The sequence below is a fragment of the Aspergillus novofumigatus genome, assembly GCF_002847465.1.
Source record: "Aspergillus novofumigatus IBT 16806 chromosome Unknown P174scaffold_2, whole genome shotgun sequence".
Lineage (NCBI taxonomy): Eukaryota > Fungi > Ascomycota > Eurotiomycetes > Eurotiales > Aspergillaceae > Aspergillus > Aspergillus novofumigatus.
Window position 1 is genome coordinate 1,726,843 of NW_020194275.1, and position 25,828 is coordinate 1,752,670.

Below are 25,828 nucleotides of genomic sequence, written 5' to 3' on the forward strand. Positions count from 1 at the left end.
GTTCACCAGTAGCTTGGAACCCAGGTGTCTTCTCTGGGCTATCTTCAATCACTGAGCTATTGCGCCTCCCTGGCATTGATATGGGCCGGTCTTGTATGCCAATGGGTTCTTGCGCTCCTTGTGGAGTTCTTTACAAATTTTGACAGCCGTCTTCTCGGAGTTGGTGAAGAGATAACCGATTTCTTCGAGTGCCAAATTGGCCGTTTCAGGATAGCAGAAATATATCACTGGCAGGAAAGCAAAGTTCGTGCACATGAATATCAAGTAAGCCTTCCACTGCAGCCGATTGATGATGATGATGGGTGTGATCATGACGACGAAGGAATTCTGTTTGCAGAAGGTCAGCAACCGACGCTATAAGGACAAGACACTCGAACTCACCCAGATCCTGTTCGAAGAAATACCCACGGCGGTTCCTTTTCGCGCTGGCATGAAGAGGCAGGATCTCCGGCAAATAGACCCAAGGGATGCAGTTGACAGGTACGCCGAAGATGAGCATGTAGAGGAAGAAAAAATGCAACGGAGGCTGAGGAGGTGGCATGCTCGTTTGCGGTTCCCTTGAAGCTCATGAGAACTGACACCAGCATCATGCAGAGCCCCAAGCCAAACGATCCCACACCATCGGGGCGCCGTCGACCGACACGGTCCACGAAGAAGGTAGGGAAGAAGCTGCCAATGACGAACATGACCTGAACGCAGCCTCCGATAATTAGCGAGAGATTCTTGCTGAGGTCAACGTTACTGCTGAGCACTGTGGGCATGAAATAGCTACGATCCTTGTTAGTGATGGTTCGACATCGAGATTCGCAAGTACCATGTACACTACAGAAGAGTTGCCATTGTATATAGGACACTACCTATTCTAATATCTCTAGAAGCATTCTAATATAATAAAATTATTTAGGATTGACTAACCTTTTAACCCATTGTAGCTTTTAGCTATCGCAGTGCTCCATCAAATCTTTGGGTTCTATATTATTGCATCTTTTCACTTCTTCGACTCTTCTCCCACAGTCCACTTTTCATTCACCTCGGTTGCTTCTTTATGTTGTTACCAATAGTTACAGCCTATAGGGGCTAGGGATGCCGAAACTAGCTCATGAGAGAGAAGTCAGGTGCATTGTAGCAGTGACATGATTTAACATATCAGTGACACAAAGTATTATAGCAGTGACAAGATGCAGAGTAAGGACTACAGAATATATAAGGACACTCATTCATGTACTTAGTTTAGTTCTTAGTGATCAATCTCATAAGTTACTTAGTACCTACATTTCAACATTGTTACTACAGAGTTAGCTTTAGTAGCAAGACTAGTCTCAAGTCATCCACGCTCTTCTAACCGATCTAGGACTTGACAACGAAGCCCCAGGTGTAACATCATAGTAGTAGTAGTAGAAGTAGAAGAAGTTAGCACATGACCCAAAGTCAGACAGAACTCCAGAGAACAAATCATTGTGTATTTAGAGAATAAATATCGAGAAAAATAGCAAGCCAGGTGAGTGCAATAGAACAGGGCTGTGAGATTATATAAATATTTCTTCACTGATATGCTAACACAAAAGGAATACTCCAACAAGCATACAAAGAAGAGAACAACAGGTAGGAAGGCCTTCCTATGATAGATAGCTTACTCAGTTACCTCCACAGTAAAGCATCAAATAACCCTCACACCCCTACTATATTTCGTGAGACGCTGTGGACACCTTTCAACTTGATTGACCTGGAATCAATATTCTCAATTTTCACTTCTAATTAGGAACGCACAGTCCAGTATTGCAGTCTCAGTGTGCATTCTGGTCTGGGCAATTTATTGCATAGCACCATACATTGTTACCAATCACATTTTTCACACACCTCATCTTTAGAAATTATATGTTAGCATATAAATACTAGTTAGAGAGCATGTAACTCACAGAATGGCCACTGTTTTCTCACATCCCATCACACCCTCACTAGGGCAAGTCCAGTTATTTCTTGCATTGCACACTGCCCGTGGAGCCAAAGTTATTGCAGAGGCAGTGCATGCAAGAATAAAGACTAAGAATGTAGTATCATCATCTTGAAAGAGGAGGTCCTTAGAGGTTCTTAGTAAAACTCAGATCTATTGTCTTGTTTGAGCAGTTACAAGGGAATTGGGGAAAAAAATTAGAGGGGGTTTATAGGCATATTTATACCACAGAAGTGGCCCTGTGTATATTGGTTTGTCCGTTCCTTTTACTGGTTCTCTAAATTGGTAAATGGTTATCTAGAGAGCCCTCCGCTGGGAGGAATGGTCGCTAAGTCATTTAGTTTCATTTAAACGCCTCATGACAGCAAAAGAAGTTGGTCTTTGCTGGCTCAGCCCAATGATTGGTAGTATTGGGTTCACTTTAAATTAGAATCAGGTTCTTTGTGAAGGCTAGACAATCCAACCCTGCCTGGTAACAGCAGGACGTTGTCTCTGACTCCCAGTAATCAGCGTAGAATAGGCGAAACCCTAGCTTCAAACTAAAGCAGAATGTAAATACTGTCAGAATGAACAATACAGCGTGGTTTTGTCTCTTTTTAGGCCATTATTGCCAGCACTCAGAGATGCCTCTCCCAAAGGACCATAACAGGTGATTAGCCTCCGTTGGGATGCCGACCATGTTGAATTAATGGTTAGTTAAGCTCCTAGGCAAAGCAGAAATTCCATTCTTACAAAAAGCAAGGTTAATCACGTGGACATGATGAGTGACAACTCTCAGGCACAAAAGGAGGTGGTGAAGTGCAGAATACGGGAGGTTTAGTCCAATGGTAAAAAAAACTTAAGCACTTGAGTTAGTGGACCGTGCAAGGGTGGGAAAAATAGCAACAATAATTAGCCATAACTTTGAGTGGGCAAGGAAGGAAGCTTTATAGATCATGCACCGTGATGCTAAGCCTTAACCACGCGTTTTCCCTAAGGAATGCTATACTGCTTCTGGTAATTCGCCATCACTGAAGACTATGGAGTACGGAGCCAACCCCACAAAACAGAACATCTGGGGTTGGGGTATGTCTCAGTTTTGGCAAGCATAACTGTTCGCTGCAAAATGGCGTCTGCGCTAGGTGCTACAAGCTTGACTTTATTAATATCTGACAGCATCTACAGAGTAGGGCATATTATTGTTGTCGAGATATACGCAACCTGCATTATCTGTGAAAGAGATGAACATTGGGAAAACTAAATAGCACAAACGAGTTGTATAAGGGTATACTGACCAGTCACTGGACATTCGGGTAACCTCGGAGAAAAAAGAGACGATGGAAAATGAGAAAACAGCAGAATCATAGTGTTGAAGAACATCAGGGATATTAAAGCTGAGACCCTTGGCAAAATCAGCCCCCGACGCCAGTCCTTAATCCCCCCCAAACCCACGCTTTATCAAAGACAAACAAAGAGAGAAAGATATTAAATGAACGAAATGATCATGTATTGTACGCCTTCACGAACTCCTTGCCGCCTTCTTTGCTCTTGCGGGACTGGTCCTTTCGTTTGAGTCGTGCTTGGGCAGCCAGCATCCGTTCCACAGGTATAGAGTCTTGTTGTAATGCTGCCAGGCTGCGTCTCTTTCCCGTTCGTTCGGTGAGACGCAGGTCCGCCAAGCCGGATATGGCATCCAAGCTGTACTTCGACGGCGCACGGCGCGCTTTCTGACGATGGGTACGATATTGTTGGCCGTCATCGCGCTCGGCTAGGTGGCGCGCAAGGGAATCGAGGGTAGTGAGAGTTGGCAGATGCATTTGGTAGCCATGGTGGTTGTACTTCGACTTTTCAGCAAGTATCTCGGAAGATACGTCAATAGGTGCTAGCTCAGGGGGCGAAGAGGGTGGAATTGGGTCAGCAGCAGCGACCGTCGCTCTGCGAGAACGACGGCCGGGGACTTTAAGAGGTGAGTCCGTGAAAGGCAGTGGTTGAGTATTGGTCCCCTCCATATTCAGGGCTTGAGCAGCGTTCTGTAAATCGAGATCAACGGTGGGGTTGTGTATATTACGCGAGCCTCGGTCTTTCGAGCGCGGGCTGGGACTCGGCGGTTCATCGATCTCCTGCGACTCTTCGGTCTCGTTGCGCCGAGCGACGGTGCGCCCAAAATCATACACTTGGACCCCAGTGTAGTCCTTCTGCGGACTGTATGAGTGGCGGTTGCGGGTCTTACGGTCGGGGACACGCTCGAACGCCGCTACCTTCAATTGCAGAAGGTCAATCTGGTCCTGCATGCGACGTCGTTCTTCATTGAACGACTCTCTGAGGTCTTCTTCCATTTCCCGATGTTCCTGTGAAGCCGTCTTCAGACGGTTGCGATACTCCTGGATCCGGGCTTCAAGTTTGATCTCTCGTTGCTTGAGCTTCGCTTCCTTCTCTTTGCGTCGCCCTTCATATTTGCTCATCTCTTGTTTGACTCTCGCCAAGGACTGCTTCAGTGACAGATTTTCTCGAGCCAGCTCCGAGGCCTTCTGCTCTGAGCTTTGTGCGAGTTCCTTGAGTTTGTCGAACTCGGCTTGCTGGAGTTTCATCGCCTCAATCCTGGCATTCGCCTGACTCAGAGCCTGCTGGGTTCTAAGCAGCTCCTGGCTGGTATCGTTGGACGAGTTATTCGCTTCTCGTTTTTCCACGATGTCATCCACCTCACTACCAACAACGCCATGCTGCTCTAGGAGCTTGCGTAGGGTGTTGACTCGATGCTTATACTGCAGGGCCAAAGCCGTCTGTTTAGTCAAATCTTGAACCAATTGCTCTCTATCTGCCTTTGCGTTTTCCGCCACCATGGAGGACGCGAGCTGTGTGACGTGCCGTTCCATTTCGGCAACCTTCACTTCCTCCTCCTTCAGCTTCCTAGCCAGACGCGAAGCTTCTGCTTCTTTCATCAGAGCGAATTTCTTGGCAGCGGACCGATACTGAATCAGCTTTCTGATTTCGTTCGTCGTTCTTGCACGGTAGCTGTCAAACTCAGCTTTCCAGTATTTGCCAGACTGAGAACGTGGGTCATCCAGATTGACAGTCTCGTCGTCTTCCTTGGTCGACTGCGGTGCCTCCTTAGATGCGGTGTACGTGGAAGGATAACAATCAGCTTGTTGGCCGTTAGTCGTCGTAGAGTCATTGGGAGACTTGTCTCGAGAGTCCAGTAGTGCTTGCGTGAGTCTGCTTCGCGGCTTGCCCTTGCTGTCTGTAGAGCTCGACAGCCACTGGCTGCTTAGGTTGCCGGATAGATTCGTCGGCGTTCTGGACGATTGCGCGGAGGCATCGTTTCGCTTTCTTTCATTGTCAACGACACCGTCTCCAAACGAGACTGTCTTCCGCCGATTTGCAGCAGTACCCGGTGTGACTAGTATGCTTTTGGTCGGCGACACCATCGCGTTTACTGCCATATCGAGGTCCGTCTTGTCAGTCTGGGTGACATTTGTCGCGCGATAAGCAACCGGGGGCTTCAACAGATCACTTTTGCTCGGCTGGAGACTCGCTGGTTTTTCATCTGGTTTCGAATTCTGGTCGCTAACCTCCTCGTCTTCCGCTCCTGGAGTGCCAAATAGGGCACTTTTAAACGCGCGAATAGCAAACACAGGAGCTGGTGTCTCGGGAGGATCCATAACCTTTGAGTTGTCTAGGGAAACGAACAATAATACAAAGTCAGCGCGCAACCATGACAATTCCGTTCTTCAGAAAGATAAATGCAGGTAGTCGATCATTGGTCACCATCGACCATTGAGTGGGTGCTAAAGCTCTGGGCGGGCATTGATGGAGACACACCTGCGGAATGCGCGACGTGGTTGCTCTGTCCACTTATCCAGTCCAGCATTGCGTCTTGCGGTGGAAACACTGAATTTCAATTACCAAGCTGGATAAAAGACGCATCGCAACAGCGACGCCATTGGTGTATCAAGAGGGGTTCGAGCAGGGTATGAGAGACGTGGAGCGCTGTGCTTTGTTTACACTTCTCCAGCGACGGCGCTAACCGCGCAGGGCGGTGAGCGGAAAAACAACGGAGCGAGACGGGCCAGCCAATTGAGGGTCCATCAACTTATCAAGTGCTGATGGGTCAGTCTGTGCCTTGGTTTATATAATCCTCTTCCGCTCTCTAAGCTCCATCCCAAGAACAACGCATTCTTCTCAACTTTGTCACCCCGGATTAGATATAGATATGTTCCTTTCGGAGATATAGAGGGCTGCAGCTTCGGCTGCATCTTTGTCACTCGCGTTTCACGTGGCAAAGACCTACTGAATCTGGGTTCAGACTTTCTACACCGCCCACCGCCCACCGCCCCGCTATGCCTCACAAGCAGAAGAAGAATCCTAGCAATGTCCATAAAAACGGCTCTCCCCGAGCGGAGAGGAAGCAGTCGACGCCGAATACCACTCCGCTTGCTCAGCCCGGACTAGCGACGACGAATTACCGGGAGATCCACCAGAATGAGGCCGAGGCGTTACGCTCGATCTATGGTGATGACTTTGAAGATATTGAGCACAGGCCTTCCGCCTGGCAGGTGCGCTTGGTATTCTCCGACTAGGTTTTGGACGCGGCTGACATTGAGTATTGTAGCAATCGGCCGATGTGGCCTTCAAGCTTCATCTACGTGCTTCGTCAAATCCTGAGGTCCGTGTTGATTTGCTAGTTGAGCTGCCAACGACATATCCCAAAACGTATCCGAATCTTTCGCTGGGTAATTCGGAGAACATTCGTCACAGGGCTAGATTAAAAATTCAAGACATTATTCGAAACAAACCGAAAGAGCTGCTCGGCTCTGAGATGATCTATGAACTCGCCGTGTCGATACAGGACGTTCTCGAGGATGTTGCACAGGCACAGGCCCAGGATAAGGACCTACCAAGTTTAGAAGAGGAACGCATGGTGCAAGAAGCTGCTGCCAATCAGCGTGCAGAGTTGGAACGGCAAGAAGAGCTTCGAAAACAGGAGGCGGCCACAGCGGAAGAGGAGCGAGCTCTGCAGCAGCTGTTGGAGGATAAACTCAGAGAGCGCACGAAGGCTCGACTCTCCAGGCGAAAGAGTAGGTCTTCCGGTACAGGCCTGTCCGGCTCTGTCGATGCGGTTGACCACTTTCCCGACGCCATTACTTTTGATCCACCATTAATCATAAACGACACAAATGAACAACCGCTAGCCTTTAGTGCTGTATTTGGGAAGACGCTTCTACAGAGCAGTCCAGGAAAGCAGACGTTCACAGTCAGACCCGTGGTGTCCGAGAGCCGCTCGCATGCACCTCTTATCGTCCTGAAAGAACTTTCTCTCGATGGGAGTGGGACGGCATCGATTTGTTTCCGGGAGCGAATGCGTGCCAGTGAGGACAAACTAGAGGCTCTGAAAAGACTTCGGCACCCCAATCTTGTGGATTTTATTGGTTTCAAGATATATAGGCCCTTAGACTCCTTCGATGCCCGAGACAGCACGTGGAGAGTATATCTTCTTCTTGAATATGCGAACAAAGGCTCCCTATCCGAGTTCCTGGACATCGTGGGGAGCGTGTCGGTGGAAATTATCCGTGGTTGGATGATCCAATTGCTCGAAGCTCTTGAGTTTTACCATCGCAGCGGACTTGTGCATGGGGATATCCACTGCGGACGCATTCTGCTTTTCAGGAACCCGCAAGGCGCTACCATTGTAAAGCTGCAAGGAAGCATTGAAGATGCGCTCCCGGATACGGAGAACAGCAAGAGAGCCCTGACGATCTCAAAGTCACCCTTCTGGATGCCTCCCGAGCTCATACAAGACAGTACGCCTCCAACAATGAAAACTGATGTATGGGACATGGGTATAGTGTTTCTGCAGATGGCGTTTGGTAAGGATGTCTTGCAGCGGTACACATCAGCGAACGCACTCATGGGAACATTGGGTTTATCAGCACCTTTGCAGGACCTGCTGCATGAGTTTTTCAGACCAGACCCGAAGAAGCGCCCCACCGCTTTCCAACTCCAACCCTTCGAGTTCTTCCGGGTCGACACACCTTTGATTGCTCGCACGAGTACTTCGAACTCAGTATCACTGCCCCGACGCCCACGCTTTGACTCGACTGGGGGCTTCCCGCTTTCTCGCGATACAACCAAGACTTTGATGAAGCGGGGCGCCTGGGAAAAGGTGGCTTTGGACAGGTTGTAAAAGCCCGGAATAAGCTTGATGGCCGGTTTTATGCTATCAAAAAGATTTCTCAAAGGTCGGCCTCGGCCCTCAAAGATACTCTATCGGAGATTATGCTGCTCTCGCGACTCAATCACCCATACGTGGTTCGCTATTTCACTGCATGGCTGGAGGAAGAGTATGATCAGATCGACGAAGAAGCTATCTCATCGACGGAGGGAGACCCCTTTGCTAGTCGGGACGCAAACGGCTTTGACTATAGCACTGGAGGGCTTGACTTTATCAGCTCGAGCGGTTATCCCAAGATCGAGTTTGCTTCTGACAGTGACGACGAACATGAGGCAAGCCTATCTCAAGGAGGTGGAACAGAGTCTTATGACGGGTATCGCGAGGAGAGCGCCGCGGGGACTGAGCTAAGTCGAGTCAGGTCCGGTTCCCATGGAAGAGCCCATCTTACAACGCTATATATACAGATGGAGTATTGCGAGAAACATGTAAGTGTCCGCTGTAGTCGCTTAAAGGCAAATTTCTGACTTTGCCAGACTCTTCGCGACTTGATAAAGAACGGCTTGTACGATGACATCGATCGGTCATGGCGACTGTTCCGTCAAATTCTTGATGGGCTCAGTCATATCCACAGCCACGGCATTATACACCGCGATCTGAAACCAGACAACATATTTATTGATGTGGCAAGCAACCCAAGAATTGGAGATTTCGGCCTGGCGACCAGTGGGCAGTTTACCACCGCTGTGCGCTCCTCGACTACCGCCGATTTTGAAGGCAACCTTACCCGAAGTCTTGGGACTACTTACTATGTCGCTCCGGAGATGAAGTCTGGCTTCGCGGGTCACTATAACGAGAAAGTCGATGTGAGTATAATGGTACCAACAGTAGCCGAGAGCTGGTTCGCTAATTTGTGGTAGATGTACTCGTTGGGTATAATATTCTTCGAGATGTGCCACCCTTTGCCTACGGGTATGGAGCGCGACCAGACTCTACGGGCGATTCGAGAAGAACATCATATTCTTCCACCGACTTTCCAGTACTCGGAAAAAGCAGTGCAGGGAAGCATTATCGAATCTCTATTGAGTCATAACCCAAAGGAACGACCATCTGCCTCGGAACTTCTTCAGAGCGGCAAGATTCCTCTCCAGGTTGAAGAAGAGACGTTTAGACGAGCGATCGTGCATCTCCTCTCTGATCCGAATGCCCCCGACTACAAGAAGATACTTTCGGCCATCTTCTCGCAATCGCCCAAAAAATATGAAGATATTGCCTGGGATGTGGACTCCCGTGCTGCTCCTGCTGCCAATGAGTTACTCGTTCAGAGTTTAGTCAAAGAGCGACTGACCGCTATATTCCGCAGACATGGGGCGGTTGAGACCACTAGGCAAATGCTGTTCCCTCGGTCCCAACACTACAGAAGCGGGGCCGTTCGACTGCTTGACGCGTCGGGTAATCAGCTTCAGCTACCATTCGACCTCACCTTGCCGAACGCACGGTCTATCTCTAGACAGGATCCCTCACTGGAGAAAACATTCGCTTTCGGCACAGTCTATCGAGAGATGCCCCATGGCAGCGAGCCCAGAACTCACAAAGAAGTTGACTTTGATATCGTATCGCACAATACTCTTGACCTGGCGTTGAAAGAAGCGGAAGTTATCAAAGTGCTCGATGAGATCATTGAAGAGTTCCCGCCGCTCAGGTCGTCGCCGATGAGTTTTCTCATCAATCACTCCGACCTTCTGCAGCTCATCATGGAGTTCTGCCGCATCACTCCCTCTCAGGTGCCGTTGGTCAAGGAAGTTATCAGCAAGTTGAATTTTGGCAAATGGACGATGCAGAAGATCAGAAGTGAACTCCGATCGCCAGCCATCGGAGTCGCCTCTACATCGTTGGACGACTTGGCCAGATTTGATTTTAGAGGTTCGTTTCACTTTCCACTTTACGAGACAGTGGCTAATGCACATCAGACACTCCTAAGCAGGCTCAAAACCGGCTTAGGTCCATCATGGAAGGTACCGAGTTCGCTGAGCGACTGTCGCCCATTTTCGCTCGCATAAACATACTCGTGACGTACTTGCAAGGCTTCGACGTCAAACGGAAGGTCTATGTCAATCCTCTTGGAAGTCTGAACGACAAGTTCTTCAGAGGCAGCATCCTTTTCCAATGTGTTTTTGACACTAAGCGGCGGGACGTCTTTGCAGCTGGTGGTCGCTATGACCGGTTGGTGCAAGAATTCAGCCCGAAGGGTCGAACGGGCTGCTCTCAAACACATGCAGTTGGCTTTAATCTGAGCTGGGACAGACTCGGCTCGGCTATGCTCGAGTATCTCAGAAGTACGACGAAAGCGCCTACCAAACATGCTGAATCGGATGCTGGGGCTTTCTGGAAGACCAGGAGGGTAAGTCAGATTCTCTTCTTTGTGTGCCTTAAGGTTTATCCTGACATTGGCAGTGTGACGTGCTCGTTGCAAGCTTCGACGCGACAGTGCTGCGCACAATGGGTGTCAAGCTTGTGCAGGATTTATGGGCTAGTGATATCAGCGCTGAATTGGCCGTCGACGCGTCGTCATTGGAAGAACTCCTGTCTGAGTACAAAGAGCACAACCATAGCTGGATTGTCATTGCAAAACAAGATAGCAAGGAGCGAGGCTTCAAAGTGAGGTGTCTCGCTCCCAAAGAAGAGCTCGACATCAGGAGCTCCGAACTTATCCCTTGGCTTCGGAACGAGATACGTGCACGCAATCAACGCGAGGGCGGACCCGACCTGCGGCAGTCGCGATTACCAAGTCAGTCCGACGCGATTGCTGGAGCTAGTGAAAGATCGAGCGACGTTCGCATCTTGGTCTCTCAACACCGGAGCAAGAAGACGAACAGAAGAAACATCGTCGAGTCTGGTATGTCATGTCCGAATTCTCATCATTACGTGAAGAGTTACAACTAACCAGAGGTAGCTCTCCTTCGTTCTCGGGAGGTAGTCGAGAAGGCAATCAACGGGCCCATTGCGGCTATTGACACTCGAGATGACCTGCTTGAAGCGATCAGGGATACGCGCCTGTCGGATCCAGAAAGCTGGCGCTCAGTCATTCAAAGTGCCCCGTTGACTGAGCGGAAGTACCTCAGTCAGGTGCACGAACTACTACTAGACCTTTCCAATGAATGTCGCGCGAACGATGGCCCCGACAGTGTCAGCAATGCCTTTATTTACAACTACCGGACGGGGTCGTGTCTGTATTATGACCTTGGGCGTGGAAGTGAAAAGTAATCGTGAATGAGTGATGAAGTACCATGTTATGTTTTATTTGTATTGAAGTTCCATTTATTAGGCGTATGCTGTCTCCTCTCATTGTTTTGATAGCGAATATACCCGCCAGATGAACGCCGAACGATATATGACTAGCATAAAATCAAGAACAAAAACACAAATGAAGACAATTTGAGGTATCTTTGCTGTTGTACACAAGACCAATGGATTTTTTGAGTCAAGAAATCAATCACTATCATCATCACTGCCGTAAGCCACAAGAGGACCGCCGGAATTCGCCGGGGCTTTTTGCGTCGTCACATTGCCGCCGGCCAATCCCCTTAGTGCTGCCACAGTTGAGCTTGAAAAGATACCACTATTCTCTGACTGTGACGGAAGGGCTGCGGACGAAGACGACGGTGCCGCTTCGATCATCAAGTGCTGCTCTGGAGCCTCGAGCTGGCCGGCTCTGCCTGCATCCTCCAACTCCTTGGTCCGAGCATACCACACATCATCCGGAGCCTCATACCCTTCCAGCCCAAAGCTGCCCTCGATCTTCTTCTTCTTCCTTGCCTCCGGATCCCGACCTTCCAGCTCCGCAACAAATTCAGCGGGCAGCGCCCTCCGCACCGCCTCAGCCGCCTGCTCCTCCAAGCGCCTCGCCTCCCGCTTCTGCGCCAACGGGTTCGGATCAACCGTCGCCCAGCGCACATTCAGAATCTCATTATGATCCAGACTCTGGTGCGCCATGGCCTCCTTGGCAAACTGCGCATTCGCCTCGTTCGTATACGTGACGAACGCCACCCCGCGCGAGGTCAGCACCCGGATGCGGTCGATCTGGCCCCATTCCGCGAAATGGCGCGACACCACCTCCTCGATATCATCCGTCACATGGATCCGGCCCACATACAGCGTGCGGTTCTGGCGCGTGAACGAGCCCACGCCGCCCATGTCGTCGCGGTAGTCGCTGAACTTGTCGCGGCCGAAACAGTCCACGTTGGGGTTGAAGAGGTCGTGCAGCGTCGGCAGGCGGTGGAGATACTCGCACTCGTGGCCTTTGGGGCAGACGCCGCGCGCGAAGAACAGGCAGAAGTAGGACCCGGGGACCTTGTCTGCGCGTGTGTACCCGCTGTCCTTGGCGATGTTGCACCGGGAGGGCGCGGCGTGTTTCGAGAGATACTTGTCCTCGCGGTCGCCGCCGGACCACTTGTTGTACCAGATGTTGAAGATGGTGCCTGTCTGCGGGGGCGGCTCGGATTTAAGTGTTGCAGGGTCGACCTGTGGCCGGGCCGGTCGTCGTTTTCGCCGGATTATCTTCTTTGTCTTCTTTTGTGTGCCATCGGCGTCTGTGGCGGCCGTGACGGCGGTTTCTGAGGGTTGGGTGAGAGCATTTTCGTCGTTGGGAGTGAGGTTGCTTGGCTCGGCTGATTCTGTTGGTAGAGACGTTGGCTCTGTGGCATGTGGAGGATCGACGACGGCCGTGTCCGCCATGGCTGCGGTTTGAATTGTGTGGTGGGTGTAGTTGTGAGTTGATTGTTGAGCAAAGAAGTGAACTGCGATGCCTCCGGAGTGAAATCACGAGGCGATGCTGAGATTATGTAAGCGACGGGTCTTGGCGCCGTTTTTGTTGCGACGATTTTGATATGCTTTGCCAGACCACTGTTTTAAAGCTGTATTCGAGACATTCTATTTCATTGTGGAAATTCTTTCATTTTCCTGTCTAATATACCTGCTATTACACCGACAAGGCCTCTCGGAGCGGTCTTTTTCTTTATTACCCAGTACATACAAGTTCGAAGCGTAAGAGGGGTCCTGGGACTTCCCCCACCGTCAAGATGGTGAACATTACGGAGAAAATCAAAGAGTACGTTTTGCCGTATCTTTCCACAAGGCCAGGCAACTCATGTAGCAACTATGCAGGATTGAGGAGGAGATGCGCAGGACGCAGAGTAAGTCACCCATGCCTCTTTCCAGAGAACCCCGCAGCTAACTCGGAGAACAGAAAACAAGGCCACAGGTGGGACTCCAATGCATACATAGTCGAGTCCATGTTCTGACTAGATCCAGAATACCATCTTGGTCTGCTCAAAGGGTGAGTGTTGCCCTTCTGTGCGTGCGTTTGCACACACTAACCCGCATGCAGAAAACTGGCCAGGCTAAGAGCACAGCTGCTGGAGCCCACCGGCGGCGCCGGCGGTGGCGGCACAGGGTTCGACGTGAGCAAGAGCGGCGATGCCCGAGTTGCTCTTGTAGGTTTCCCATCCGTCGGTAAATCGACGTTCTTGTCCAAGATCACCAAGACCAGGAGCGAGGCTGCCGCGTACTCGTTCACGACACTCACTGCCATCCCCGGTGTACTGGAGTATGGCGGTGCAGAGATCCAGATTCTCGATCTTCCGGGTATCATTGAAGGCGCTGCTGAGGGTAAGGGGCGAGGACGACAGGTCATCTCCGCAGCGAAGGTGTGTACATACGCTGCACTGTTTCAGGAATGATATTCTGACCATGTCCAGACGAGCGATCTAATCCTCATGATCCTGGACGCTACAAAACGCGCCGAACAGCGGGCCCTATTGGAAGCAGAACTAGACGCCGTTGGGATCCGTCTCAACAAGGAGCCCCGTAAGGACACAAGCAAGCAATCTACTTCCTCGCATTCCATACTAATTTCAACAGCAACATCTACCTCAAAGCCAAAAAGGCCGGTGGCATGAAAATCACCTTCCAGACAACCCCCAAGAACCTCGACGAGAAGATGATCTTCAATGTCCTAAGAGACTACAAGATCCTCAACTGCGAGGTCCTAGTGCGAGACGAGAACGGTACGCTCACGTCAACAGCCCTTGATGTATACTCCAGACTCCAGCCTCCATACTAACCCACAATCCAGCGACAGTCGACGACTTCATCGACGTCATCATGAAAGACCACAGAAAATACATCAGATGGTGCCCAGCCAACCCCCTTCCACTCTATTGTACTAATACTAACCCACTAAAGTCTCTACGTCTACAACAAAATCGACAGCGTCAGCCTCGACTTCCTCGACAAGCTCGCCCGCGAACCCCACACAGCCGTGATGAGCTGCGAACTCGATCTAGGCGTGCAGGACGTCGTCGAACGCATCTGGACTGAACTGCGCTTGATCAGAGTATACACTAAACGGTACTTCCCCAAGCCCTTCTACAGAATTCCACTCGGGTATTGACAGTCTACAGGAAAGGAGAAGACCCCGATTTCTCGGAGGCGCTGATCGTGCGCAGCAACTCGACCATCGAGGATGTCTGCGACTCCATCCATCGGACGCTGAAGGAGACGTTCAAGTATGCGTTGGTTTGGGGGGCGAGTGCGAGACATATCCCGCAGCGGGTGGGACTGGGTCATGTTGTGGCGGACGAGGATGTGGTTTCGATAGTGGCCAAGTAGGCTGGGACATAGTATGCTAGGATATTATGAATGAACGAATCCGAGATTTGAATTCTTGTCAACGGTTTAGTCTAATGGTATTGGAGCTACTTCGGTGCTCTGATAACTTAAAAAAGGTTCTGCGATGATCGTGACTTTGGGCATATGATTAATTTATACTCAGAAGACCGGCAGCCAGTGAGGCAGCCCAGATGCTTCAGCTGCGATGTAGTGCTTACAATTGTTGTCTACAGCAATTTCCATGATGACAATGAGCAAATTTCATAATTGCATTTGATCAACTTAATGACAAGAATGATTCCAATATATCCAGCCCGTAAACAACCATGACTCCGGAAAATAAGAACAGACCCAGAAATTCAATTAAGCGGCAGCGGCAGCGGCAGCCGCAGTGGCGGCAGCAGCAATGTTCTGCATGCCGATAGTGGGCTGTACACCGACACGCTCCTTGGCGAGCAGATCAACCAACAGAGGGCTGGGGAGGCTGTCACGCTGAGGGTGGAAGGCAGCCTGGCTGGCCTTGTACTTCTTCACACTGTCGATGTAGATATCGAAGAGGTAGGAGGAGTCCAGAGGACCTCCCTTGGCCTCGGGGTGGAACTGTGTGCTGAAGATGGGGCGAGACTTGTGGATCATACCCTCGTTGCTGGAGTCGTTCAGGTTGACAAAGTAGGGCTTCCAGTCAGAGGGCAGGGTAGACGCATCTACAGCGTAACCGTGGTTCTGACTGGTGATGTGGCAGCGGCCAGTGCTCAGGTCCAGAGCGGGGATGTTGTGAGCACGGTTACCATACTTGAGCTTGATGGTACGAGCACCAGCGGCCAGGGCAAGCAGCTGGTGGCCCAGGCAAATACCGAAGATAGGCACCTGGGAGGTCTCCATCAAGCGACGAAGGTGGTAGGTGGTCTCCTGGCAGTGAGTTGGGTCACCGGGGCCGTTGGAGATGAAGACACCGTCGAAGTGGTGGGCCACCTTGTGGATGGGGTAGTCGAAGGGGAACACCGTGATGCTGGCGCCACGGCTGACCAGACTACGCAGAATGTTCTCCTTGACACCACAGTCGATGACAGCGACGTGGCACTGAGGATCGGCTGCGCTCACGTGGAAAGGAGCCTTTGTGCTGACCTGGCGGACGAGGTGAATCTGCTCTGGATCGGTGAAAGCCTCGTCTTGGTCGGCGTCGTACTCCTCGCCAACAGTGATACGAGCGAGGGAAGAACCCTGCTCACGCAGATAGGTGACGATAGCACGGGTATCGACACCGGAGATGGCTGGAACGCCTTCACGAGCACACCACTCGCCGAGAGACTCGACGGCGGTCCAGTGGCTGTACTGCTCAGCCACATCGGCCACAACCACACCAGCAGCCTGGAGGTTGGGGACTCGAAATACTTGAGAAGACCGTGCTGGTCCCGCTCAGCAGAAGGCACGCCGTAGTTGCCAATCAAGGGCTGAGTGAAGACCAAGATCTGACCACGGTAGGAAGGATCGGTCAGAGACTCGGGATATCCAACCAGAGAGGTGGTGAAGACGGCTTCACCGGAGATGTTGGTGCGAGCTCCAAAGGACTTGCCGTGGAAGATCGGACCATCTCGGATCGTGAAAGTGGCACGCTCATGAGCAGTACGCTGCTGACGAACAGTGGCCATGAAGCGAGCCTGAATGGAAGCATTCACGGAAGTGAAGGCTGAAGCCCTGGCGGGCATAGCCTTGAAGACACGAGCAAACATTATTTGTTGGGGTAGACTGAAGAATTGTAGAAGCGAGTAGTGATGCGGGTGGTCTCAATAGTTTCCGGAAGCTTTCCAGAGGTGATCCGAGATGTAGTCCTGAAGGGCATTATGTTAGCAATGGCTTTTATATTGGTGTAGATATAGGGTGGTGGCGGGTATGACATTGATGTGGCCACGGGCAAGGACAAGACATACCTGAGAAGTGAAGACGGTGGGTGCCAAAACCATAAGCGCGACTGTGCTGTTACCAGTCACTGAAATATCTGTTGATGGGTGTGATGTCTAAAAAGACATGAATCGATCAAGAGAACGATGATGTGGTTGTGTTTGCGGGGGAGTAGATGGATGATGTCTTTGGACTGACAGAGGATGGAGAGAGAAGAGAAAAAGAAGAAGAAAGGAAAAGCGGGCGAGAGGCAGAATTTGAGGGTCATAACAGGAGTTGCTCGGATCAGTGCGATCTTCGGCCCGGGTTTGGCGGCACGTGCCCCGCTACACCGACCGCCAGGGCCCAAAAGGCTTGATGGACCAATCACAGCAGCTGCATTTGGAGTTCCGCGATCGGAGGCGCTTTTCCGCTTCCTTGTTTTTGTCTGTAGGTAACTCATTACGCTATGAATTGGGCAATTCTGCAGCAATTGATAAGGCGATTATCTTTCTGATTGTGATCTCTAAATACTTGCAGTATCGTAAGTGGATAAGGAGTCGAGTTGGGATCAGAGGCTGCGGTACTAAGGCATCTGCATCCCTCTATCACACCGCTGTCATCATCGATGGCGTAACTTAACTATCTAGAGGTATGACTCACCGGATGTGGTCCCAATTCTCAACAGCAAAGACGGACTATAGTCTACCTTAACTTCTGAGAAGAACAGGATTGATTGGCTGAATTAAAAAGGCAATTCCTCCATCATTCCTCTTACCTTCTCCGGAATACACTATATCTAGTCCCATTGCTATGGTAAGGAGCGAATTGGTGGCTCTGTTATCTTATCATTTGACGTCAGCGTGTCGAAAAAATTTCTGAATAACATGCATACTAGAAAGAGAGGGAAGAACGATCAATTTATCAGACCTACTAGATACCTTTCTACAACGGGTACTTATGTTTCTGTGAAACCGTATCACTCGAGTAGGGAATACAAAAGCCATCACCCTGACCATCTCGCTGATGAGCAATTGCGAATCGGCGACTTTCAGGGAGTGCGAGCTGCATGCTACGACACCTCAACCATGACTGTAGGTGTACAACGTAGTACTTTGTCGCACAGCTTCCATCAATCGGGGAATTTCAACATCGGGACGTCCAGGCAAGACGAAATCCATCACTATATATCGAAGACAAGGTTCTTCTGTAAAGGTGTCATAATGTGGGTTCTCCATCGAACAGATCCTCCCTCTATCCATGGTTTGCTTCAATTACCTTCTTCAGGCCCTGGTAGCCATAATCCTTCCAGGAGGGACCCTTGGCTGGGGAGTTCTACCATTTCAAACCTACCAACACCAGCAACAGCCAGTCGCACATTCCCACACTCCCCTAGAAGCTCCCGGGTGCGATGGTTCTGGCATTGTCGACCCCGGTGGCCGATGTAATGGCGACGGTCTTGTCGACAGTCCCCCAGACCACCGCGACAGAGAGGGATTCAAGTTCGAGAACCCGTCGACGGACTGCAAATACGTCTCGCAGATGCACATTTGGGACTCTTTCAAAGATCTAGAAAAGGATATGAACAAGCTCTTCACCCTCATTCACAAGAACGTAAGTTTCACAGTGGTCGGACACCATCCCATCGCGGGTCACTACAACGACCTGCTGCATTTCTATGTCAATGCGCTGCGGCGAGTTAGTGTGCTGTTCCTCGACCATGCGGACAAATTCGAGATCCATCCCCAAGCGATCCATGGAGGCTGTAATGAGCAATGGTCTGTTCAGGAGGTCAATTTCAGGGGGGTGATGAATTCAGGTGAATCCACAGCTGTCATTTTCAGTGAAACAGTGCTGACATGAGACAACATGCAGGGGATGACTTTGACATTGTCAACGTCTGGGTAACTCGATGGGATCGGGGGCAGATGGTGGAAATCCGCACATATATCGACTCTGCCCGCATCATGGAAGCACTGCACAAGAACGAGATCTGGTGGAATGGAACCACCTTCCGAGACAACATCCACTACATGCCTGGTCCTGCAGGCATGCCTGACCTGAAGAAACTGGAGGATCTCATGGGCTATCCAGACGGACGAAAGTATGAAGATTGAGATAACTATTTATCAGCGTTAGCGTAATATCGACTGAAAAATCATAGCTCTGTGCATTTATTTTAGTTAGGTTTTATACTCAATTAATATTCTGATCATATGGGGAATCAGTTGGGAGCTGTGTTGTCGATGAGCTTTGGTTGTACCAGAGAAAAAAGCAAACCAGTTGGCCTCTCCGCAGCGTAATTCCCAGACCACTCCACATGAACATAACTAAAACACTAATCTAACCGTTGGACCGCATCTGGAGTAACCCCGTACAACGTCCCCACAACCAAGGGAGAGTCTCCTATCGCACCTTGTTGATCAACAAATGCTGACGTGAAATGCTCTGAACACCATGACTGAACCAGGACCGCGAAAGCGCTCCAGAATCGCCTGCACATCATGCCAGTCGCGCAAACGGAAGTGCTCCGGTGACCAACCATGCAGCACCTGTGTACAGTTGGGGGCAGCCTCCGAGTGTCATTACGACATCCAATCTCGCAAGAAGAAAGATGTCAAGGCATTTCGGCCATCAGTCGGTCTATCGATGCGTAGACCTAGTGTCGTCGAAGAGTTACCGAGGCCCAAGAGCCAGGAGCAGTCGACCCCGGGGGACTCGACAAGCATCGACGTCAGTTCCCTCGAGGCCAATTCGGGCGCTGCGTTTGTGCGCAGGTTAGGTCTCAAGCTGGATCCAGCGAATGCACCGAGATTGCATCTTTTCGCCTGGAACGTCGGGGCTCGTCACCCGCCACCATCGTCCATGCCGACATCGACGTCGGCCACGGCTGTGCCCATCGTCGACATCATCTCCCAGGACGAGATGCGATCATTGATGACATTCTACTTTGAAAAAGTGGATCCTTGCTACCCATTCCTTGACCGGGATGTTGTACTCCGCCAGGTCAGCAGACGATGGCTGCCTTCCTCGTCCGAGTCAGCCCTGCCATACGGGCCCTACGATGCGGTACTCTGCGGCATAGCAGCGCTTGGGTTTCTCTTCTCACGGCGACGAGCCGTCCCGGCAGAGTACCGAGTGGCCGAAACCGCTCGACGCATCCTTGAACATAGTCTGCTCGTCGACACCCCGCATCGGTGGACATCGTCACCGGCTGGGTGCTGCGAGTCGCGTACCTCCGCATGACAGCATCCCCCCACGTCGCCTGGATGGCCAGCTGCACGCTGATGCACCTCATCGAGGCGTCGGGTCTTCATCTCGAGCCCTTACCAGATACCTCTCTCGGCCAGACAACAACAACAACATCCTGTGCCCCCGAAATCCGCCGCCGACTCTTCGGCATGGCCCGCCACCTAAACGTGTGGATCTCCTTCGAACTCGGCCGGTCCCGAGTCGTCCTGCACGGCGCAACCTCCCTCCCACCCGCGCCCCGATCCCCAACCAGCCCCTCAGAGATCTTCAACCTCCTCCCCGTCTCGGAAAGCCTCGACCCAAAGCAAACGCAAGACGCGCCCGGCCTGGAATCCACCCTCGCCGCCGTCCTCGACGTCATCCACGTCCAGCCACCCCTAATCCTAGCGCAGTGCAACCTCATGCTCTGCCTCTACCGGCGCCTCCGCGCCCTCAACTCCAGCATCTCCGGCGACCTGCTCGACCGCGTCCTCGCCCTGGCCGGCACCGGCCTCCGCGCCGCCCGCGAAATGGTCGCCTCCGTCTGCCCCTGGCACCAGATCGCCAACGTCCCCTTCCAGATCGTCTGCACCTTGCTTGCAATCGACAGCCGCGCCTCGCTCGCCCTCCTCGGCGAAGCAATGCGCACCCTCCGCGAGGTCGCCGCCGCCTACGACACGGAGGTCATGCGCGAAGCCTACAGCACTGCCTACCTGCTCATTCTACTGCATCAGCGCCGCAAGGAAGAAGACACGCAGGCGCTCCGTGATGTTCTCTGCGTCAATGCGAATGCAGCCGCCGCGGCGCCGCGGGTTAGCGTCGATACTGCGGAGGGAGGGTCTACCTCGGTGCAGCGTCAAGCGCAGCCACCGGCGCCGCAGCAGTCCGTGGCCGACCGCTCGGAGATGTCCTGGTTGGGCGATCTGATGATTGATATGCCGAGTTTGCAGAATTTCGATCTGGATCAGTTTTTGATGACGGATGTGCCGTGGCCGTTGCCGGAGATGGGGATTTGAGTTGCAAGTACACTTTGATTGTGATGGATATTTTCGAGGCAGATTTGATACCCCTTGCTTGTTGGCTTACCATTACTAGTTATATTCCGATGAGTGGGCATTATTAGGTCCCGGTCCTTTGAAGTAATATATACATGGGCATGGGCATCCATTGGTATTGAAATGAATTACGCTACTCGGCCTTGCCCTGCTTGTCCTTTCTCTTCTGGGTCTTTGTGCTTGTCCCTGAGCCTGCCGTCCACGCGACGAGACCAAGCTTCCACAGAACCCACAGCAGCCCCAGCCCAACGACAACAACCGTCCCCAGCTCAATGGTCCTGCTCCGGAAAAATCCACCATCCTCTCGCAGTCGCAGAACAGGCACTTCCAGCTCTTCGACAAGCCGGCCCTTGCCCTCCGGCGGTGCTGGATGCAACTGATAGAACATCGTCCGGGGGCCGAACAGGCCCTCCCATCCGAGATTCACCCGATCAAAGGGATTGACACCCATCTTGGTGCCGTCTTCTGCCGTGCACGCCCAGAAGACGATCGGCCATGGTACCGCGGCGGAGCGGTACCCGGACTCGGAGGGGGGAAGGTATCGCAGGTGCAGGGGGATCGTGGCGTTCCACTCCTGTGGGCTGGTATCCGGGTGAAGAGGGGTTGCGAGCTCGAGCAGCCAGTTTGAGCCCCAGCGGGAGACGAACCAGTCTGGGGCTTCGAGGTCGGTTTCTCCTGCTACGGCTCGGAGAGCGGCCAGGTTGTGGGAGTTGAGGAAGAGGGGGTCTGTTGTCGAGAGCTGGTATTTGTCCCCGAAGATCGACGATGGTAGGGTCAGGTATGTGTGGAGGGCGCATGTCGCGTCCGGAGGTGCGGGGGCCGCTTCAGCGACGCGCGGGGCATTGAGATGGTTAGAGTGGGATGGAGCCCGGTTGGAGCGGGGAAGGAGACGGTGTAGGTCGCATCAGCTGGGAGAGGATGGTGTCGCGAGGGAAATGAGAATAAGGTCGGTTCTGGAATGTGTCAGCATGATCGTTTACTTCTCCTGTCCTCCATACCACGTACTTAACTTTTCGTCCTGTCCGACAACACCCAGTAAACCACCCATTTTCAGTTCCTCGGGCTCAATGGCGCTCTCGACGCCGAGAAGCCCGACCTCGACCTGGTGTGTATCTGCCGTATGCTTCTTGACCTGCTCGGTCCATCCTTGGCTTGGCGATTTCGACCAATACGCAGACACGGTTAGCGCATGCGAAATGCTGTCGTAGTTGAGATCGACCGAGTCGGCAGAAAGTATTGATTCCGCATGACGAAAGCATTTCTCATCCGACCGGTCACAGAACTTGTGTTGAATGAAGGCGACCAGATTCTGCAGGGAGGGAAGACGACTGTAGTACTGGAAGGCGGCGGTAGTAGCGAATCGTTCCGAGAGGATAGGGGGCTGTATAAAGGAGGACTATGCACAGAAAATTAGAGTGCATTCCTAATCCACTGACCGACGAACTGAACTCACCCTGAGACTGTCACATTCTAGCGACTCATCGAATCCCTTTTTCAATAGCGAGCACAATCCCCTCCTGTACCTGCATTAACCACCGTACAAAAAAAAGAATACGACTTGTAGATACGCACCCTGTCTCCCCCGATGTCCCAGGGGTATAGTAAACATGCAAACCAGGCGATATCCGACTGGAAAACGGCGCTCCATTCTCATAAGGCCGCTCCGTAGCCCACCGGATGTGAAGCTCGTGACTTGATTTCAGAACCTGCCAGATCTATACATATCATAGATCAGTCTAGCTCACTGTTAGCAGCAGAGTCGCAGCATACCTCTGAGGGAAGCTCATCAAAGCCGAATGTTGCCCGCTCCTCGCGCGCCCCGTCCAGGTGGGTAATGGACAGCGCATCGCTCGTTAACACGGCCTGGTCAACATGGAAGGGAGATTCTGGCCTCTGGACAAATGTTATTCGTCGTCTCATGTTTAAGCCAAGTTCTGAAGATGGTAAGGTGGATGGTTGAGTGGGAGAATGGAGCCGTTGTCCTTGTTCTCTCCGCAGCTGACAACTCCGGTTAGCGTGTCTCCTAGGGTCCGATAAGATAAGAGCTCCAGTGGGTTGGCATATGATAACATTCTTTTCTTGCAGGGCCTATAAGCGTGTTTGTTCTGCCTAAACTTGTTACCTCCTCTTAAATACCGCCCTCTGAGTCCAGAGTTCCCAGACTCAGATGACTCTGCTAACAAAGACTATCTACCACCCAGCTACAGCAAGCCGTCTCACGGTTGGTCGGAAAAGGTGGCTCAACAGAAAGCCGGAGCAAAGCCCAGATTTGCGGGAATATAATCTGCATAACCTACCGGATTTCACTCGTATCACATAGTGTACGTCGATGAATCTGGGTGTGATAAACGCGCGGGGTTTAGACGAACAGGGTGGTCGCTCAGAGCGTGGTTGCTGGATAGTGCCAACATATCATCCCGCTTCATAAGTATGTTGTCCACGTCGTAGGTCACCAACCAATCACCGGCGGGCTCATGCTCAGGCAGTTTGAGCTCTGGGTTCGGCCCAGTTGCCTTCTAAATTTGTTCCTTCACGTGCTTTGCAGTCTCAGGGTCGAATCGGGTGTCGAAGAAGTATAACTTGTCTGGGCCGGCCGCTGCCACGTATGGAGTATCCGGCGCCACAACCTGGTGGCCATATCCTGTTTGATAACATTTGGTACGTAGCTGGCCCGATATTCCTCTTGGAAGATTGGCGAGCCCTCGCATGGTCGGAATGGGTTCAGAAGCATGGTGATCAACAGCAGAAAGAGCATTATGTTATAGGGACAGGTTGAGTACGTATTCTGCGTATGTTGTTTCCTTTAAACAACTGTTGAGGAGTTAGTTGTCAGAGGCATATGATAGAGAATTACTGGCGGCTTAGCACGTGTTGAAAGTTGACATCAAGTTGACATTCGAAAACATACTCCATGGTTGAGGCAGGGATCTCAGGCGGTGGTGATCTAACCGCACCGCAGGCAGACACCTCAAAGGCACCGTTGTTGTTCTGTGTATTTTCCGTAGTGGATGGTGAATGGTCTGATGGTACTATTCTAATAGAGATTAATTACCTTAGGCTTATAAGACTTAAGATTAATAGCAGGATAAGGTATTATATACTTATCGCTTTATTATATAGATAGAAAGATTAGGTTAAAGTATAGATAGATAAATAAGGAGAGGAGAAATACCTAATCTTACTTATATAGACAGAATTAGCAGCAGTATGTATACTTAAAAATCTTATATACGTTATTTTGGTTTTGTTCTAATGGCTTGCCGTACGTAGCACCAAGAAATAAAAAGGACCTGCTTAGTCCTCATCAGCACCACTACAACTGCCAGTCCTTGAGAAAGTGTATTAAAGGTAGATTTGGTGTGGCAGTTGCTACTCATGTTAACTTAAGGAACAAGATAGAGTACCATTGGTGGGCTCCACTAAAGTGTTATGATGGATGAACTAAAATCTTGTCATATATGTGATATAGGGTGGAATAGATTCACGCGCTATCCTGCCCTGTATAGATACTGTTTTTTATACTATGTTGAAAGCAATCACTGGATATCCACCTTCACATACTCCCGCTCAACTTCGTCTTCCACCTCATCTTCTTCCTCTTTTCCATCAATATTCAATTCACTACTTGCACCCTCCTTTTCCAGCTCGTCCATCTCATCGTTGGGGTGTTGAACTTCCCCTTCAACCTTAGGAAGTGCAACCCTCAGTACCCCATCAACCAGTCGAGCATGGATCCCCTCAATGGCAACATCGTGGGAGATCGGCAACTCCCTTTCAAACACTCCCAAATGACGCCCTCTCTCCCCAACTAGCAAAGCCCTATACATCTCCTCATCAACTCCGGGACGGTGCACAACCCCAGCCATGCGGAGCATGGAACGCGATGCATCATATGCAACGCTCAAATCCGATCTTTGAGCTCCCGGGAGTGACGCGTGGATGATCGTTTCGGTAGGTGTGACAAAGATGTCGACCGGGGGCGTGAAACTGGTCGGGTCGTGTGAGTGGTGAAAAGAGCGGAAGCGGGGATGCATATGGTAAAAGTGATGGCCGAAGCCTCTACCGCCTCTCCCCAGACCTCGTCCCCGTCTTGGTCCCCCTCGTTCTAGTCCGCGGAACATTCCCCAGGGGTGACCTCTTCTGTGGTGTGGGTGGTGGTGGTGGTGGTGGTGGTGATGTCCGAATCCCGGTCCTTCATGTTCAGTCCATCCGCTGAATTCATTCTCCTCGTCATGCTCGTGTTCGTGGGGATGTAGGTGATGTCCTGGTCCAAGATGGTGATGAAGAAATCCGCGACCGCCACGGCCACAGGGATGACTGAAGCGGAACTCTGGCTTTTCGGGATGTTCATCTTCCATACCCTCTTTGGCTCTTTCTTTGTGCGCCTTTTTCTCGCATTTTGAGGGCTCCCCGGAGCTGCTTTCGAAGCTGTCATGGTATGGAGGGGGATGATGGTGAGCAAAGAAAGGATGTTCCTCTAGCATGGAGATATCCCAGGCTAGGGGATGCTGACTAAAATGACATGAATGCAGCATATTGACTGGATACTGTATGATTGTATGGACTTGATCTGGTCTGTAAAGACTGCAGGCTGAGGTTCCTACGAATTGACTGCGATATATATACCTGTCCAAGCAGCTACAATGACCGTCATGACTCACCTTGTCCTACGCACACGTACACCTTGTGACCTCGACTTGCCACCCAGGCAGACAAATACTCGTCAGACTCGTGGGCGAAGACGTGGTGATACGATAGGCAGAAGAGACTACGCATACTGTCATTGCCGTAAACGGAAATCAAACCCGAGGAGGCAAAACCCCGGACTCGGTCTCGCCATTTCGTGTTCTCCGACTGGTACATTTCCCGGGAATTTCCTCCGAGTCGGACTCGGAGATC

At 51.3% G+C, this 25,828-nt stretch overlaps 11 protein-coding genes across 11 annotated transcripts; 4 read left to right on the top strand and 7 right to left on the bottom strand.

Annotated features, from left to right (window-relative positions):
- Positions 1-48: 48 nt before the first annotated feature.
- Positions 49-761, bottom strand: P174DRAFT_417870 (putative MFS sugar transporter; the record flags this gene model as incomplete). The annotated part of the gene is made up of 2 exons (XM_024824640.1): positions 49-327; positions 405-761. 2 exons carry the CDS (start codon positions 759-761, stop codon positions 49-51), a joined length of 636 nt encoding a protein of 211 aa, XP_024685466.1.
- A 2,393-nt stretch (positions 762-3,154) lies between these two features.
- On the bottom strand, positions 3,155-5,857 carry P174DRAFT_438690 (uncharacterized protein). Its single transcript, XM_024826603.1, has one exon. It carries the CDS (start codon positions 5,587-5,589, stop codon positions 3,433-3,435), a length of 2,157 nt encoding a protein of 718 aa, XP_024685467.1. The 5' UTR covers positions 5,590-5,857; the 3' UTR covers positions 3,155-3,432.
- Positions 5,858-6,267: 410 nt separating this feature from the next.
- Positions 6,268-11,473, top strand: cpcC (putative protein kinase (Gcn2); the record flags this gene model as incomplete). The annotated part of the gene is made up of 8 exons (XM_024830661.1): positions 6,268-6,483; positions 6,540-7,977; positions 8,061-8,584; positions 8,633-8,962; positions 9,017-10,019; positions 10,067-10,497; positions 10,551-10,992; positions 11,050-11,473. 8 exons carry the CDS (start codon positions 6,268-6,270, stop codon positions 11,358-11,360), a joined length of 4,695 nt encoding a protein of 1,564 aa, XP_024685468.1. The 3' UTR covers positions 11,361-11,473.
- cwc2 (active spliceosome conformation promoter CWC2) lies at positions 11,396-12,842 on the bottom strand. Its single transcript, XM_024823212.1, has one exon. The coding sequence runs from the start codon at positions 12,828-12,830 to the stop codon at positions 11,586-11,588; it is 1,245 nt and encodes a 414-aa protein (XP_024685469.1). The 5' UTR covers positions 12,831-12,842; the 3' UTR covers positions 11,396-11,585.
- A 156-nt stretch (positions 12,843-12,998) lies between these two features.
- Positions 12,999-14,817, top strand: P174DRAFT_438692 (putative GTP binding protein (Gtp1)). Its single transcript, XM_024826604.1, has 10 exons — positions 12,999-13,203; positions 13,260-13,288; positions 13,342-13,356; positions 13,407-13,431; positions 13,483-13,801; positions 13,853-13,962; positions 14,016-14,161; positions 14,230-14,287; positions 14,340-14,504; positions 14,558-14,817. Exons 1-10 carry the CDS (start codon positions 13,175-13,177, stop codon positions 14,763-14,765), a joined length of 1,104 nt encoding a protein of 367 aa, XP_024685470.1. The 5' UTR covers positions 12,999-13,174; the 3' UTR covers positions 14,766-14,817.
- Positions 14,818-15,084: 267 nt separating this feature from the next.
- cpa1 (carbamoyl-phosphate synthase (glutamine-hydrolyzing) CPA1) lies at positions 15,085-16,809 on the bottom strand. The gene is made up of 3 exons (XM_024826605.1): positions 16,694-16,809; positions 16,168-16,594; positions 15,085-16,147 (listed from the first exon to the last, which is right to left on the bottom strand). Exons 2-3 carry the CDS (start codon positions 16,493-16,495, stop codon positions 15,129-15,131), a joined length of 1,347 nt encoding a protein of 448 aa, XP_024685471.1. The 5' UTR covers positions 16,496-16,594; positions 16,694-16,809; the 3' UTR covers positions 15,085-15,128.
- Positions 16,810-17,903: 1,094 nt separating this feature from the next.
- On the top strand, positions 17,904-18,760 carry P174DRAFT_417876 (nuclear transport factor 2 family protein; the record flags this gene model as incomplete). The annotated part of the gene is made up of 2 exons (XM_024824641.1): positions 17,904-18,462; positions 18,519-18,760. 2 exons carry the CDS (start codon positions 17,904-17,906, stop codon positions 18,758-18,760), a joined length of 801 nt encoding a protein of 266 aa, XP_024685472.1.
- A 239-nt stretch (positions 18,761-18,999) lies between these two features.
- Positions 19,000-20,890, top strand: P174DRAFT_510028 (putative C6 transcription factor; the record flags this gene model as incomplete). The annotated part of the gene is made up of 2 exons (XM_024831628.1): positions 19,000-19,815; positions 19,872-20,890. The coding sequence occupies exons 1-2, from the start codon at positions 19,101-19,103 to the stop codon at positions 20,888-20,890; spliced, it is 1,734 nt and encodes a 577-aa protein (XP_024685473.1). The 5' UTR covers positions 19,000-19,100.
- Positions 20,891-21,052: 162 nt separating this feature from the next.
- P174DRAFT_438695 (uncharacterized protein) lies at positions 21,053-22,884 on the bottom strand. The gene is made up of 5 exons (XM_024826606.1): positions 22,700-22,884; positions 22,502-22,644; positions 22,383-22,446; positions 21,935-22,325; positions 21,053-21,751 (listed from the first exon to the last, which is right to left on the bottom strand). Exons 1-5 carry the CDS (start codon positions 22,847-22,849, stop codon positions 21,063-21,065), a joined length of 1,437 nt encoding a protein of 478 aa, XP_024685474.1. The 5' UTR covers positions 22,850-22,884; the 3' UTR covers positions 21,053-21,062.
- A 138-nt stretch (positions 22,885-23,022) lies between these two features.
- P174DRAFT_94024 (uncharacterized protein) lies at positions 23,023-23,966 on the bottom strand. The gene is made up of 2 exons (XM_024832496.1): positions 23,838-23,966; positions 23,023-23,740 (listed from the first exon to the last, which is right to left on the bottom strand). Exon 2 carries the CDS (start codon positions 23,682-23,684, stop codon positions 23,460-23,462), a length of 225 nt encoding a protein of 74 aa, XP_024685475.1. The 5' UTR covers positions 23,685-23,740; positions 23,838-23,966; the 3' UTR covers positions 23,023-23,459.
- A 367-nt stretch (positions 23,967-24,333) lies between these two features.
- Positions 24,334-25,464, bottom strand: P174DRAFT_384475 (Hsp20/alpha crystallin family protein; the record flags this gene model as incomplete). The annotated part of the gene is made up of 1 exon (XM_024823213.1): positions 24,334-25,464. One exon carries the CDS (start codon positions 25,462-25,464, stop codon positions 24,466-24,468), a length of 999 nt encoding a protein of 332 aa, XP_024685476.1. The 3' UTR covers positions 24,334-24,465.
- Between the last annotated feature and the right edge of the window lie 364 nt (positions 25,465-25,828).

What these genes read in the sequence shown, in the direction of transcription:
- P174DRAFT_438690 (XM_024826603.1), bottom strand. Translation starts at nt 5,589, where the DNA reads ATGGATCCTCCCGAGACACCAGCTCCTGTGTTTGCTATTCGCGCGTTT.
- cwc2 (XM_024823212.1), bottom strand. Translation starts at nt 12,830, where the DNA reads ATGGCGGACACGGCCGTCGTCGATCCTCCACATGCCACAGAGCCAACG.
- P174DRAFT_438692 (XM_024826604.1), top strand. Translation starts at nt 13,175, where the DNA reads ATGGTGAACATTACGGAGAAAATCAAAGA. An exon ending in ATTACGGAGAAAATCAAAGA is followed by an intron (nt 13,204 to 13,259) that starts GTACGTTTTGCC and finishes GCAACTATGCAG; the next exon opens with GATTGAGGAGGAGATGCGCA. An exon ending in CCTAGTGCGAGACGAGAACG is followed by an intron (nt 14,162 to 14,229) that starts GTACGCTCACGT and finishes CCCACAATCCAG; the next exon opens with CGACAGTCGACGACTTCATC.
- cpa1 (XM_024826605.1), bottom strand. Translation starts at nt 16,495, where the DNA reads ATGTTTGCTCGTGTCTTCAAGGCTATGCCCGCCAGGGCTTCAGCCTTC.
- P174DRAFT_438695 (XM_024826606.1), bottom strand. Translation starts at nt 22,849, where the DNA reads ATGAGACGACGAATAACATTTGTCCAGAGGCCAGAATCTCCCTTCCAT. An exon ending in GGGACATCGGGGGAGACAGG is followed by an intron (nt 22,447 to 22,501) that starts GTGCGTATCTAC and finishes ATGCAGGTACAG; the next exon opens with GAGGGGATTGTGCTCGCTAT. An exon ending in TAGAATGTGACAGTCTCAGG is followed by an intron (nt 22,326 to 22,382) that starts GTGAGTTCAGTT and finishes TTCTGTGCATAG; the next exon opens with TCCTCCTTTATACAGCCCCC.
- P174DRAFT_94024 (XM_024832496.1), bottom strand. Translation starts at nt 23,684, where the DNA reads ATGCTCTTTCTGCTGTTGATCACCATGCTTCTGAACCCATTCCGACCA.